Source organism: Onychomys torridus, chromosome 17, assembly GCF_903995425.1.
Source record: "Onychomys torridus chromosome 17, mOncTor1.1, whole genome shotgun sequence".
Lineage (NCBI taxonomy): Eukaryota > Metazoa > Chordata > Mammalia > Rodentia > Cricetidae > Onychomys > Onychomys torridus.
In genome coordinates this window covers 16723919-16736166 of record NC_050459.1, presented here as the reverse complement: position 1 = coordinate 16736166, position 12248 = coordinate 16723919, and the positions used below count along the sequence as shown (strand labels likewise).

Genomic DNA, 12248 nt, shown 5'->3' with positions numbered 1-12248 from the left:
CTCCCTCCCTATCTATCTATCTATCTATCTATCTATCTATCTATCTATCCCAACTACACCAAAGAAACTCTCCCATCCCCACGCGCAAAAAGCCAGCCGAAAAACAGGTCTAAAGCTTAAAAAAAAAAAAAAAAATGCTGCCCATAGAAGTCTGGAAAGCGGCCAACCCCATCACACACCCTAGAACCCGAAGGCTGCAATGAGGCAACCTGACTGATCGCCCACCCCACAGTTCTGGAAAAGTTTGCCCCCAAAGCGGTTTCTCCCTGCTCCCTACTCTGCGCAACAAAAACCAAGTCTCCGACCTCGCACTGCCTTCTGCACCCTCGGATACCACAGCACAGGTTGCCAATCTCTCTAAATAAAAGTGTGCTTTTTCCGCTTTGAGGTCAACTCGGTCTTCTCGATTTCCTCCTCTGACTTACTTCTCACAGCACAGGAGTGTGGAGACGTTTTCTGGTTGCTTGTTTTGTGTACGGGTTCCCACCTCGGGCCACTGGAAGGAGTGCCCATGGGTCTCCTCGGCCCGCCCAGCGCTCCGCCCACTTTCCCGGAGGTGGCCCTGCTGTTCCAGCGTCCTGGAGGCTTCGCTGCCAGGGGCCAGATCCACCCGGACACTTAAAGACTCACTGCCCACTGAGCAGGTAGGCTGAGCCCACCGGGTTTGTTCTTCAGGAGCTCTAAGGCAAGGGAGAGAGATGGGAGTCCAGGCGGGAGGAGACAGGGCAGTGGCTGCGGAGCCTGCTCCACAGGCTGCGTCAGTTTCCATGGCAACTTACAAGCTACAAAGTCCTGGACTCCATCCCCCCTCTTCCCACATGCTGGTCACAGCTTCCCTAGTATCCACCTGACTGGAAATTTGAAAACAACCTGCCCAGTAGACCACCCAGAGTTTTAGAAGTCTGTGCCTGAAGCAAGAGGATGGCAAACTCAAGGCCTATCTGTACTTAGATCAGTTAATAATAGTCCCCCAAAAAGATTAGGTATAAAAGCTCAGTGGTTGAATGCTTACCTAGCATGTATGTGGTCCTGGGTTCGATTCCCAGTACAGCAAAATAAAAAGCTCCATTATGCCCTAACTGTGGCATAAAAGAGGAAAAGGAAAGCAACCTACAACAAAGTATATATTTCCACCTGTAAACACCTGCAGCCAGGGGCCGGGACAGTCACCTGACCACGGTTGCTAGAACTCTGGACCTCTCACTAACTGCAGCTCCCTAGCACGTAGACCGGGTGTTTTTTCATATTGGCACACTAGTTACTTCCGTGGAAGGATACTTAGACGTGTGATAGTTTGGTTCTAGAGGCAGATAACTATGAATGGGGTTTGCTACTTACATAAGTGTATGCAGAGACTCTGCGGTCGTCCCTTATTGTGTGGGACCAACGACCTTTGAATGGCAAAACTAGTACCCCAGGCCCTCACTTCATTTTAACTACCCATAATGCCTCCACATCTCTAGACCCACCAAACACGGACAGAATAAATTCCCAGGCTTTCCTGTAGAGGGCAGTACCTTCCACTAAGACGTGAAGGGTGCTTGCCCCGCCCTTGGACTTCCAGCTTTTTAGAGGCACCAAGCATCTGCAGCAAGGTGTCTTTCCTTCAAACACGGGTCATTTTCCATTTTAGAAGCTAGAGAAGAAAGGTTTATGAAGTGGTGACTCGTCTAAGGTCACACAGCTGAGCTGCAATCCAGAGTGACCTCGGAATCTACCAACCAAATCCTTTTCGACACAGTACCTGTGGCCATAAGGAAATTTCATGACTCTGGAAAGCTGGGTGGAAAATTTTAGCAAACAGTTCCTTTGCATTTGATCCACCGTCTGCTCATTAGTTGTCATTAGAAGTGTACAGTAAAGGTTTGTGACTTCATTTTAGGAAACCTCTGGCCCCTGAAACAATGGATAAATTTGACCTGATTAAGATCATCGGGGAAGGCACCTTTGGGAAAGTATACTTGGCAAAATATAAAACAGAAAGCAATCACTGCGTCATAAAAGAGATCAATTTTACAAAGGTAAAAGTTAAGGAGTTCAAATTTTTGATAATTTTAAGTGGTATATTTAGCTTTAAAATATTTATTTACTATGTGTATATATATGTATGCTTGCATCAGTTTATGTGAGTGCAAGTGTCTGCAGAGGTCAGAGGGCATTGGGTGCCCCTGAACTTGATTTGCAGGCAGTTGTGAGTCACCTGATCTGGGTGTTAAGAACTGAACCTGGGCCTTCTTCGCCAGCAGTAAGTGCTGAGCCATCCCTCCAGCCCCATATTGTCAATCAAGTATGGAAACAAACACCTTTTTCACAGTTATGTGTTTTCAGGTTCAGTGGACTCTGCTTCCATCCCTTCAAAATCCAATCCAAGAACACATATTGCATCCATTTTCTTGGTGTGTCGTCCCCCCCCCACATCCCATTGAGCAAAGGACTTGTCATCACACCAGACACGTGCTATGATGGCTGAATCCCTGGCTGACCCACCTCTGTGCTTTTTTTTTTGCATTTTATTTTATTTTATTTTGATACAGGGTTTTCCTGTGTAGTCCCTAGCTGTCCTGGAACTAGACTAGGCTGGCCTCAAACTTAGGGATCTGCCTGCCTCTGCCTCCTTGCTGGGATTAAAGATGTGCACCACCCCATGGAGAAGAAGACAGTCAAATGTTAGTGAATAATATCATGCAAACAATAAACCATATGACTAGCCAGGCAAGGCAGTGTATGCTTGTAATCTCAGCTTTAGGGAGTAGTAGGGGATTAGGATTATATTGTCTTTCCCTTCCTCCCTCCTTTCCCTCCCCCTCCTCCCCCTCCTCCCCCTTCTTGCCCCTCCTCCCTCCATCTCTCCCTCCTTTTCCCTCTCCCTCTCTCTCTCTTTTCTATTCTTTTTTTTTTTTTGAGGCAGGGTCTAGATTAGATATGTAGACACGCTAGTCTCAGAATTAGAATCCTCCTGCCTCTGCCTCCCTAGTGCTGGGGTTACAGGTGTGCACCATCATGCCCAGTTACCACTCCTTTCCTTTAAAAAAATATTTATTTAGGTTGGACATAATGGTGCACAGTTAATCCAAGCAGTCCAGAGGCAGAGGCAGGTGGATTTCTGTGAGCTGAAGGCTAGCCTGGTCTACATAGTAAATACAAGGGCAGCTAGGGCTATGTAGAGAGATCCTGTCTCAAAAAATTTATTTTTAATTTATTTCAGGGTGTGTACATGCGTAGGCTTCAGGGATCCGCCTCCAGATAAATCCTGACTCTCCATCTGTGGCTTGGCTTCCTTCCTTTTGTTAATGCATTGGGTCACTTGGTCCTTAGCTGGCATCCCCACAAGTCAGTATTCATATGGCTCATTTTACCAGTGCCCCAGCTGGGCCCCAAACTCCCCCCTGTAAGGTATAAAGGAAAGATAGCTAGGTTGACTTCATAAGAACATAGAACTTGACCCGATGGCATACACTTGTAATTCCAGCTACTCCAGGGACTGAGGAAGGAAGATAGCACATCCACAGCCTGTCTGGGCTGCCAGAAAGTTCAAGGCCAGGCCACACAGCCTGCTGAGACTCTGTCTCAGAATTAACAAGCAGAGGCTGGAGAGATGGCTCAGTGGTTAAGAGCGCTGGCTGCTCTTCCAGAGGTCCTGAGTTCAATTCCCAGCACCCACATGGTGGCTCACAGCCTTCTATAAGGGATCTGTGAAGGGGCTGCAACAGGCCCGAGCATGGCGAACACTGCAGACATGTTTTGCCCTTGACCCTTTCCCTCTCCCTTGCTAAAAACCATGACCTTCCTAAAGCTAGCCTCCAAGGTCCATTCCCTTATTTGGCCACTGACTCATTCCTGAGACAAAACACCAAGGTCCAACAATTGAAATTCATTATTTGGCTAATACGGCCAATCAGGATTTACCAGCTAGCTCACCCTAGCACAGACTCCCTCCACTTTTCCCTTGAAAACCCACTCCTGCAGAAGCACCCTCTCTTGCTCCCTGCTTTCTTGCTTCTCTTGCTTGCTCCACCCCCTAAATAAAATAAAAATAAAGAAATAAAAACAAAAAGCAAAAACAACGCTAGGATGTATCTCAATGGTAGAGCTGGGTTTAAAGGTGTGCGCCACTGCTGCCTGGCAGAGCACTTTCTTAGCATGCACTAGACCGTAGGATGAGGAAAATTCTTTTTTTTTAAAATGATTTATTTATTTATGTATATGGATACTCTATCTGCATGCATGCCCACACACCAGAATAGGGCACCAGATCTCATTACAGATGGTTGTGAGCTACCCTATAGTTGCTGGGAATTGAACTCAGGATCTCTGGAAGAGCAGCCTGTGCTCTTAACTGCTGACCCACCTCTCCAGCCCCCAGAAAATTCTTTTTTTTTTTTTTTTGTCGTATAAAAATACATTTTTATCCTATTTTCCCTCCAAGATCCTCCCCGTCTCCCCACCCACCTAATTTCATGTTCTCATTCTCTCTCTCCTCTCTCTTTGCCCCTCTCCTTCCATCCACCTCTGCCACCCTGGTAGCTACATTTTTAAAAGTAGTCAAACTTACCAAGCTGGCAGGAGAGGGGTAAAAGCATTTTAAAATCTGAAATTCCTGTTCTGATCATGCTGTTTAGAATGAGGCACATGGCATTGGATCTTAGGTTAGAAGCAGGGGCTGAGAACGTCAATCAAAAGATATCGTCTGGGCTGTTTGCGTGGTGGAGGGTGTGCTTACCTTGTTCAAGCTGAGGCAGCAGAAAAATGGAAGGGAGGAAGAGGAGGAAGGTAGTCCAGCACTCAGGAGGTTAAGGAAAGAGAACCCTCAGTTCCAGGTCAGCTGGAATTACCTGGAGAGGCACACCTGAGAGAGAGAGAGAGAGAGAGAGAGGAGAGAGAGAGAGAGAGAGAGAGAGAGAGAGAGAGAGGGAGGGAGGGAGGGAGGGAGAGAGAGAGAGAGAGAGAGAGAGAGAGAGAGAGAGAGAGAGAGAGAGAGAGAATCAGAATCAGGTATGTACATAGGCACAAAACAGTAGAAAAGGGGTTGGGGATTTAGCTCAGTGGTAAAGTGCTTGCCTAGCAAGCGCAGGGCTCTGGGTTCGATCCTCAGCTCCCCCCCCCCCAAAAAAAACAGTAGAAAAGTATTATTATTCTTGGATGACAAATAGAATAATAAATTACAAAACTAAAGTTAAATCATAAAAGATGTTTTTCTCTTGATATTTATGTATTTCCTTGGTGTGTGTATGTGCACGCACACACATGGAGGTCAGAGGATAACTGTGGGCGTCAGTTCTTTCTTGCTTCCACCATGTGGGTTCCAGGGATTGATCTTAGGTCCCCAGGTTTGGCAGCAAGTGCCTTTACCTGCTAAGCCCTCTTGTCTGCCCCAAGAAACTGGTTTTTGTTTTTGTTTTGAGACTGGGTGTCTTCAAATTTGGGATCCTCCTGCCTCAGACTACTGGGTGCTAACATTACAGGCATGTATGGCCTATTTCCTAAAATGGAGAAATGCAGAATATGGAATCTTGCTGGTCTGTTTTGTAACATATGGTCATTTTCTTTTCAGCAATAACTGCTCTTGGAATGTTATGTTTTAGAAAAGATTTCCTTATATTGAGGAATAAAGTAAAGATATTGAGTAAAAATCTAGTTACTAATTTATTTATAATATAATTTGCATTTACTTCTTGAAACAGGACCTTGCTATGTTGTCTAGGATGATCTCAGCTGCCTGGGTAGCTGGGAACATAGTCGTGTATCAAGTGTAACCAATTTTGAATTTGCTGTGCAGTAATATTTCCCTAGCATTATTGATTTTCTTTATTATAATTGTCACTGACAAGCCGATAGTTAGATAGAAGGTACTCTGCTCACTCCATAGTGGCCCTGCCTTTGAGAGATAAGTTTTAGAAGTGACATTAAAGCCAGTGGCATCTTGGGGGATTTCAGATGGCAGTGAGCAGGAAGCATGCCTCTATAAGCCAGTTACCTCTGCAAGACACGCTGTCTCAAAATATCACTTTGATGCCCTTCCAGGAAAAAGATGCTTCACAGAAAGAAGTGATTCTTCTGGCTCAGATGAAGCATCCCAACATTGTAACCTTCTTCAGTTCCTTTCAAGGTTAGATTTTTTCCCATCATTAAAGTATCCCAATAAACTAAAGGGCTCTAGAAAAGATACGTTCCCAAGAATCGTGTATTTATTAAATTTTCAAAGTTGTCTTTATTTCCTATCTGATGAGGTTTGTCCTTTGTGAGTCTTCTGTAGCCCAGGCTGGGCTCAATTCACTGTGTAGTTGAACATAACCTCAACCTCCAGATCCTCTTCGTCCTCCTCCCCAGTGCTGAGGTTACAGGTGTGTTCCACCTTGCTGAGCCCTTCTAGTGACTTTTTATAGATGGCTTCCCTTGCGTAAGTTTTTATACATCTCCTTAATTCTTATTCTACCAAATAGACAGTGGTTGGTGTGCCAGATTTGAAGTAATGCTCAAATTTGGTAATGCTCAAATCACAGTGGCCTGCAGTAATACCCATCCATTTCTCGTTCCCATTCCATGCTGGCTGCCAGTGGAGTGTGACGTCTGCAGTCCTGGATCGCAGAAACAGAGCATGCTGCTTTGTAAGCTACCAGAAAGAGGGGACACAAAGCCCAACAGGCACACTGTCATGCTCAACCGGATGTGAGCCATGGGTTATAGTTGGTCCCTTGTGTTCTGTGACCGTAGGTGGGGCTGTATAATCAATCCTCTTACAGAGAGGCGGCAACCTGCCAAAGGAGAGCAGAACTTTGAGGAGCTTCATTCTGAAGTTTGCATTTTCCTTGTGTGTACGCGTGTGTGATGTGTGTACATATGTGTGCGCACACAGGGGCCCCAGGTTGGCGTTGGGAGTCTGTGTCAATCACTTTCTCTCTTGCATTGAGACAGGATCTCTCAGTTGAACTCAGTAAAGTTAGTCTCAGCAGCCCAGGATTGGAATTGCAGGCTGGTCTCTATGCCCACCTAGGGTTTACGTTTACGTTTACAGGGGACCTGAAGTCCGGTTTTCATGTTCGTGTAGCAAGTGCTCTGAACTGAGCCATCTATCCAGTCCCCCCACCCCTCAGATTGTGTATTTTGGTTTTGTCTGGAAGCTAAGAGTACACTGCTCAGAGCCCATCAATGAGCAGATTCTGCTGAATCATCATTCTAGTTACTGGGCATGAAGCAGGAACAAAATGCACAAAAACCCTGCCCAGGAAGTTTGCATTATAATGGGAAGAGACCGGCAGTCAGCAAGTATACAACATATTAGTGTTGATGAGGGTGTACCAGGACCATGGATACCCACAGTTCATCACGGGCTAGGGACATCCCATCCCAACCTCTCTCACTGGGTTGTTGTAAGTCATGGGCTGCAGGTACTAAGAGAAGAAGGTCTAACCTGGAGTATCTCTGGGTGTGTAGACAGCAGCAAGCAAGTCTGTAGACACACCCTCGATGTCTTGGACTTTTCATGGTGTGCCCCATGCTCTCTGCCGTTTAGAAACCACAGCAATCAAGGCAGTTATGAGGCCAGGCATGGTCTCATAGTCCTGTAATCCCAGCACTGGAGAAGCAGAGGCCAAAGGACTGTTGTAAGTTCAAGACCAGCCTGGTCTACAAAGTGAGTTCCTGGCTAACCCGTCGTACAATAGTGATCTCGATCTCAAAACCCGTATGATGTTAGTCAAGTTAAAAGCAGCTCTGTTTGTATGACCCTTTTCAATGAGTGATAGTTGGAGGGACTCTCGGGACTCTGGTGAGGCTTTTCCAGGGCAGCGCACTGAGCTGGACTGAGCAGGTGTGCATGCTCTACCTCTGAGCTACACCCATGAACTCCGAATAAAAATTAAAGCCACGGAGGGAATAAAGTGCCCCACATCTCTATCCACTATTCTCATCTTTCTCTTCTTGTCAGTTATTGGTGAGATCCTTTGTCCACCTGAATTCTTCTCACCACTGTCCCTTCGGTGATTCCCCAGGGCACTTTTCTACTAATGTGTGTGATGATCTGTGAATGTACATTAGTATAAATTTGTTTAATTTTTTTTCCCTCAGATAGAAAACTTAAGGGTTGAGAATGTAGCTCGATGGTAGAACAATTGTATAGCATGGATGAGGTTCTGAGTTTGATCCCTAGCAACACACACACACACACACACACACACACACACACACACACACACACACGTGTACACATGAATAAGTTTAGGGACTTTTATATTCACTTTGGTCCTCTACATGTGGCAGGTAGTAGATGCTCAATATACAGATGCTGAATGAGTGAATGGACTGGGCCGTTTTAATAGACTGGATTATACATTTATTCTATGTAAGGTGGATTTCTGAAGACATTTCTAAAGGATACAGTTACACAGCTAAGGCCACTTCACAGTGTAAATGACCTTCTTTGCTCCTGTACATTGCTTGGCAGCTTGTTGATGCTTAAAACAAGGGCTTAGCCAAGAGCCTCAGAGCCTGGAGGCACCTGACTGTGAGACCCTGTACTTACAGGCTTTGCTGGCCCTAAGACAGCTCATCACCCACTGCAAGAGCCACGGTGGTCCAATTGTTGTTAGAGTTTTCCTGCCTGGCCCAGTCAGGACAAATCTCTCTTACCCGCCAGTCCCACAGTCGCTCAGACCCAACCAAGAAAGCACACAGAAACTTACATTGTTTACAAACTGTATGGCTGTGGCAGGCTTCTTGTTATCTACTTTTTCTATCTTAAATTAACCCATTTCTGCCAATCTATACTTTGCCACATGGTTTGTGGCTTACCAGTGTCTTTACATGTTGCTTCTCATGGCGGCAGCTGGCGGTGTCTCTCTCCAGCCTTCTACTTCCCAGAATTCTCTTCTCTCTTGTCCCGCCTATACTTCCTGCCTGGCCACTGGCCAATCAGAACTTTATTTACACAGAGCGATATCCACAGCAGTCCAATGTCTGTTTCCACTTTCTCACTGGCTGTTAACAAAGTGGGGAGCACTCTCCATTAGAAGTGAAACTCTGTGCTCTGTCACATGGCCAGGAAGTGGATCTGGGAATCACTAACGGCTTCTGTCTCCAACCCCCAGGCTCAGATTGACATAAGTCGTGTGCCCAGGTCAGGCCCACCTGGCTAATCCTTTTGATTTACTCAAAATTAGCTGGCTAGTATGAAAGATGGGATTGTATGAATTTGAAGCGGTGTAAGAGAAATAAGGGGAATTTAGCGATGTTTTCCTAAGGCAAAATGACTTCCCTCAGTGAATATTAACCCTTAGGTGCTGAGCATGTTCCAGAGCCAAGCTCTAAATGTGGAACAAAATAGACACAGATCTCCACACTGGTGTGCTTGTTTTCTGTCGCCATGAAACAAGTGGCCGTAGAGCTGACGGCTTCAGTTATTCTGTGCTCACTCCTTCCCTTTCACTCCGTTAAGGGCTCCAGGCCTTGGGGATGGTGTCATCTACACTGAGGACAGGTCTCCTCTCCTTCATTAATCCAATCCAGAAACTCTCACAGAAATGCCCAGACATTTGTCTCCTAGGAGAGTCTAGACCCTGTCAGGTGGACAACTGATGTTAACTCCCTGGGCTACACAGAATTAACCCTTTATCACCGGGGCCGAACAAGCAAACAAGAAACGTAAGTGGTGTAGTGGGATGAGAACCCAGTCCATCCTCCAGCCACACCCACTCTTGGGCACTGCGTTTTCCTGGTGTATTCTTCACATTCTAGAGTTTGAAAGGAAAAATGACATCTAAAAGCTCTCGGCCCCAAAGGATGTTGTTTTCTTGCAGAGAACAGCAGGCTGTTTATTGTAATGGAGTACTGTGATGGAGGGGATCTCATGCAAAGGATCCAGAGGCAGAGGGGAGAGTTATTCAGTGAAGACCAGGTAAGTCTACTTCTAATGTTCATGGGGTGTTACATTTATAATGGTCTACATCCTATTCAGACAGTCCTTTCCTGTGCCAATGAGTTCAAGCCTGTTCCCACTTTTGCTTCTATCAGATTCAGGGTGTCCGGCCTTACATAGAGGTCTTTGATTCATTTGGAGTTAAGTTTTGTGCAGGGTGGTAAGTATGGATCCATGTGCATTCCTCTACATGTAGCCATTCAGTTTGGACAGCACCATTTGTTGATGTCACTGTCTTTTTTCAGTGTGTGTTTCTGGCTTCTTTATAAGAAAATCAGGTGTCCATAGGTGTGTGCACTTACATCTGGATCTTCAATTCTATTTCATTGATCAATGTGTCTGTTTTTGTGCCGATTCCAGGCTGTTTTTATTACTATAACTCTGTAGTACAATTTGAGAGAGCTGTGTGATATCTTCCTAGAAAATTGAAGACTTTGAATATATGGATGATTAAAGAATCCGTATCTTTAACTTCTGTAAGTTTAATCAAGCATTCTTCCTGTTCCTGCATTATATGTTAAGTTTATATTTACAGAAACTTCTTTTTTATCTAGGGATTATTTTGCTATATTTTATAAGAATGCTTTTATGTGACAAAATTTTGATTACATTTTCTTTTGTTGGGAAAATTCCAAGATGTCAACTGAATCCTAATGCCTAGAATATGGGCCATCTTATATTATTTTCTTCTTACTATGTCATTGGCAGACAAAGAACCTGTGGGTTTTAGAGTACTTTAAATGAATTTCTAAAAACATAGAACACATTTTATTAAAGTGGCTCCCTGCCTTCTGATAAAAAATACAACATTGAACTGGATCTGGTGGCAAAGGCCTGAAATCCCAGTATCAGGAGGCTGAGGCAGGAAGACTGCTGTAAGTTCGAGGTTAGCCTGTGCTACACAGTGAGTATAAGGGCAGCTCAGGCTATATGAAAACACCCTGTATCAGAAAAATAAATAATGAATAAACAAATAAATGAATAAAATACTTATGACTAAGAAATAAACTAGAATTCAGAGCCACAAAAAGAAAAGAAAATGAGCGGTTTTTCCTTCCATTTTTTTCAGTGCTAGGGAAGAATACAAAGTCTGATATATACAAGGCAGTATTCTACCAGCTCAGCTGTACCTCCAACTCCAAGGTTACCTCTAAAAGTTAAATAGTCATTCTTGTACATTTTTCTTTCTTTCTTTCTTTCTTTCTTTCTTTCTTTCTTTCTTTCTTTCTTCCTTCCTTCCTTCCTTCCTTCCTTCCTTCCTTCCTTTCTTTCTTTTTTTTTTCGAGATGGGGTTTCTCTGTGTAGTTTTGGTGCCTGTCCTGGATCTTGCTCTGTAGACCAGGCTGGCCTCGAACTCACAGAGATCTGCCTGCCTCTGCCTCCTGAGTGCTGGAATTAAAGGTATGCATCACTGCCCGGCTGTCTCTTGTACAATTTCTAATAAACTCACTAGAGTTTATTATTGTTTTCTACTTTTTCCTTTCTGTTTGTCCTGGGCACCTTCTATCCATTGTAAAGAAAAATCTGGTGGCACCAATGTCAACAGGGACCACAGAGACAGAAGACATGCATTGTGCTTGTCCTGGGAAACCCCATGTTAAACAAGAAAACAACAGCAGCAACAACAACAAAAAACAAACAAAAACCCACAACTGGTCAGGGTGGTAGAAGCAGGCAGATTTCTGTGAGTGAGAGGCCAACCTGGTTTACACATGGAACTCCAGGCCATTCAGGACTACACAATAAGACCCTGTCTCAAAAAAGGAGATGGCTGGCTGGCTGGCTGGCTGGATGGCTGGCTGGATGGATGGATGGATGGATAGGTATATATATAGCCAGCCAGCCATACGTGGCCACCATCTCTTCCTGGCTTTTATTCTTCTCTTTCTACAGATGGATTTCACTTCAATGCTAATGATATCTGAAGCACCTTTCTGGGCTATAAGATGGAATTAACGTGTTATAACCTCCGGCTCCATTTCTATTATTATTCCTCTTTTTTTTTTTTTTTTTCACGTGACCATGAAGCTGTGTCAGGGAGCAGCAGACTGTTCAGTAGCTTGGTTCTTTTCCCTTCTGCAGATCCTGGGCTGGTTTGTGCAGATTTCTCTAGGACTGAAGCATATTCACGACAGGAAGATCTTGCACAGGGACATAAAGTCTCAGGTAACAGCTTAGACAGACGACCTAAGACACAGTGACTCCTATTCTCTTTTTGAACATGATTTTTCTTCACTTTTAGAACATCTTTCTTAGCAAGAATGGAAAGGTGGCAAAGCTTGGGGACTTTGGAACAGCAAGGGCACTGAATAAGTAAGTACTTGTAAAATTCTATCTT

At 44.7% G+C, this 12248-nt stretch overlaps 1 protein-coding gene across 3 annotated transcripts in view; it reads left to right on the top strand.

The window, feature by feature from the left end:
- Positions 1–476: 476 nt before the first annotated feature.
- Positions 477–12248, top strand: part of Nek5 (NIMA related kinase 5) — a 48273-nt gene continuing 36501 nt past the window's right edge. For all 3 annotated transcript variants that reach the window (XM_036209158.1, XM_036209157.1, XM_036209156.1), the window contains exons 1-6: positions 477–644; positions 1883–2021; positions 6022–6106; positions 9792–9889; positions 11993–12076; positions 12153–12223. In XM_036209158.1, the coding sequence (XP_036065051.1) occupies positions 1905–2021; positions 6022–6106; positions 9792–9889; positions 11993–12076; positions 12153–12223 (455 nt within the window). In that variant the 5' untranslated portion in view covers positions 477–644; positions 1883–1904. The remainder of the gene's footprint in view (positions 645–1882; positions 2022–6021; positions 6107–9791; positions 9890–11992; positions 12077–12152; positions 12224–12248) is intronic.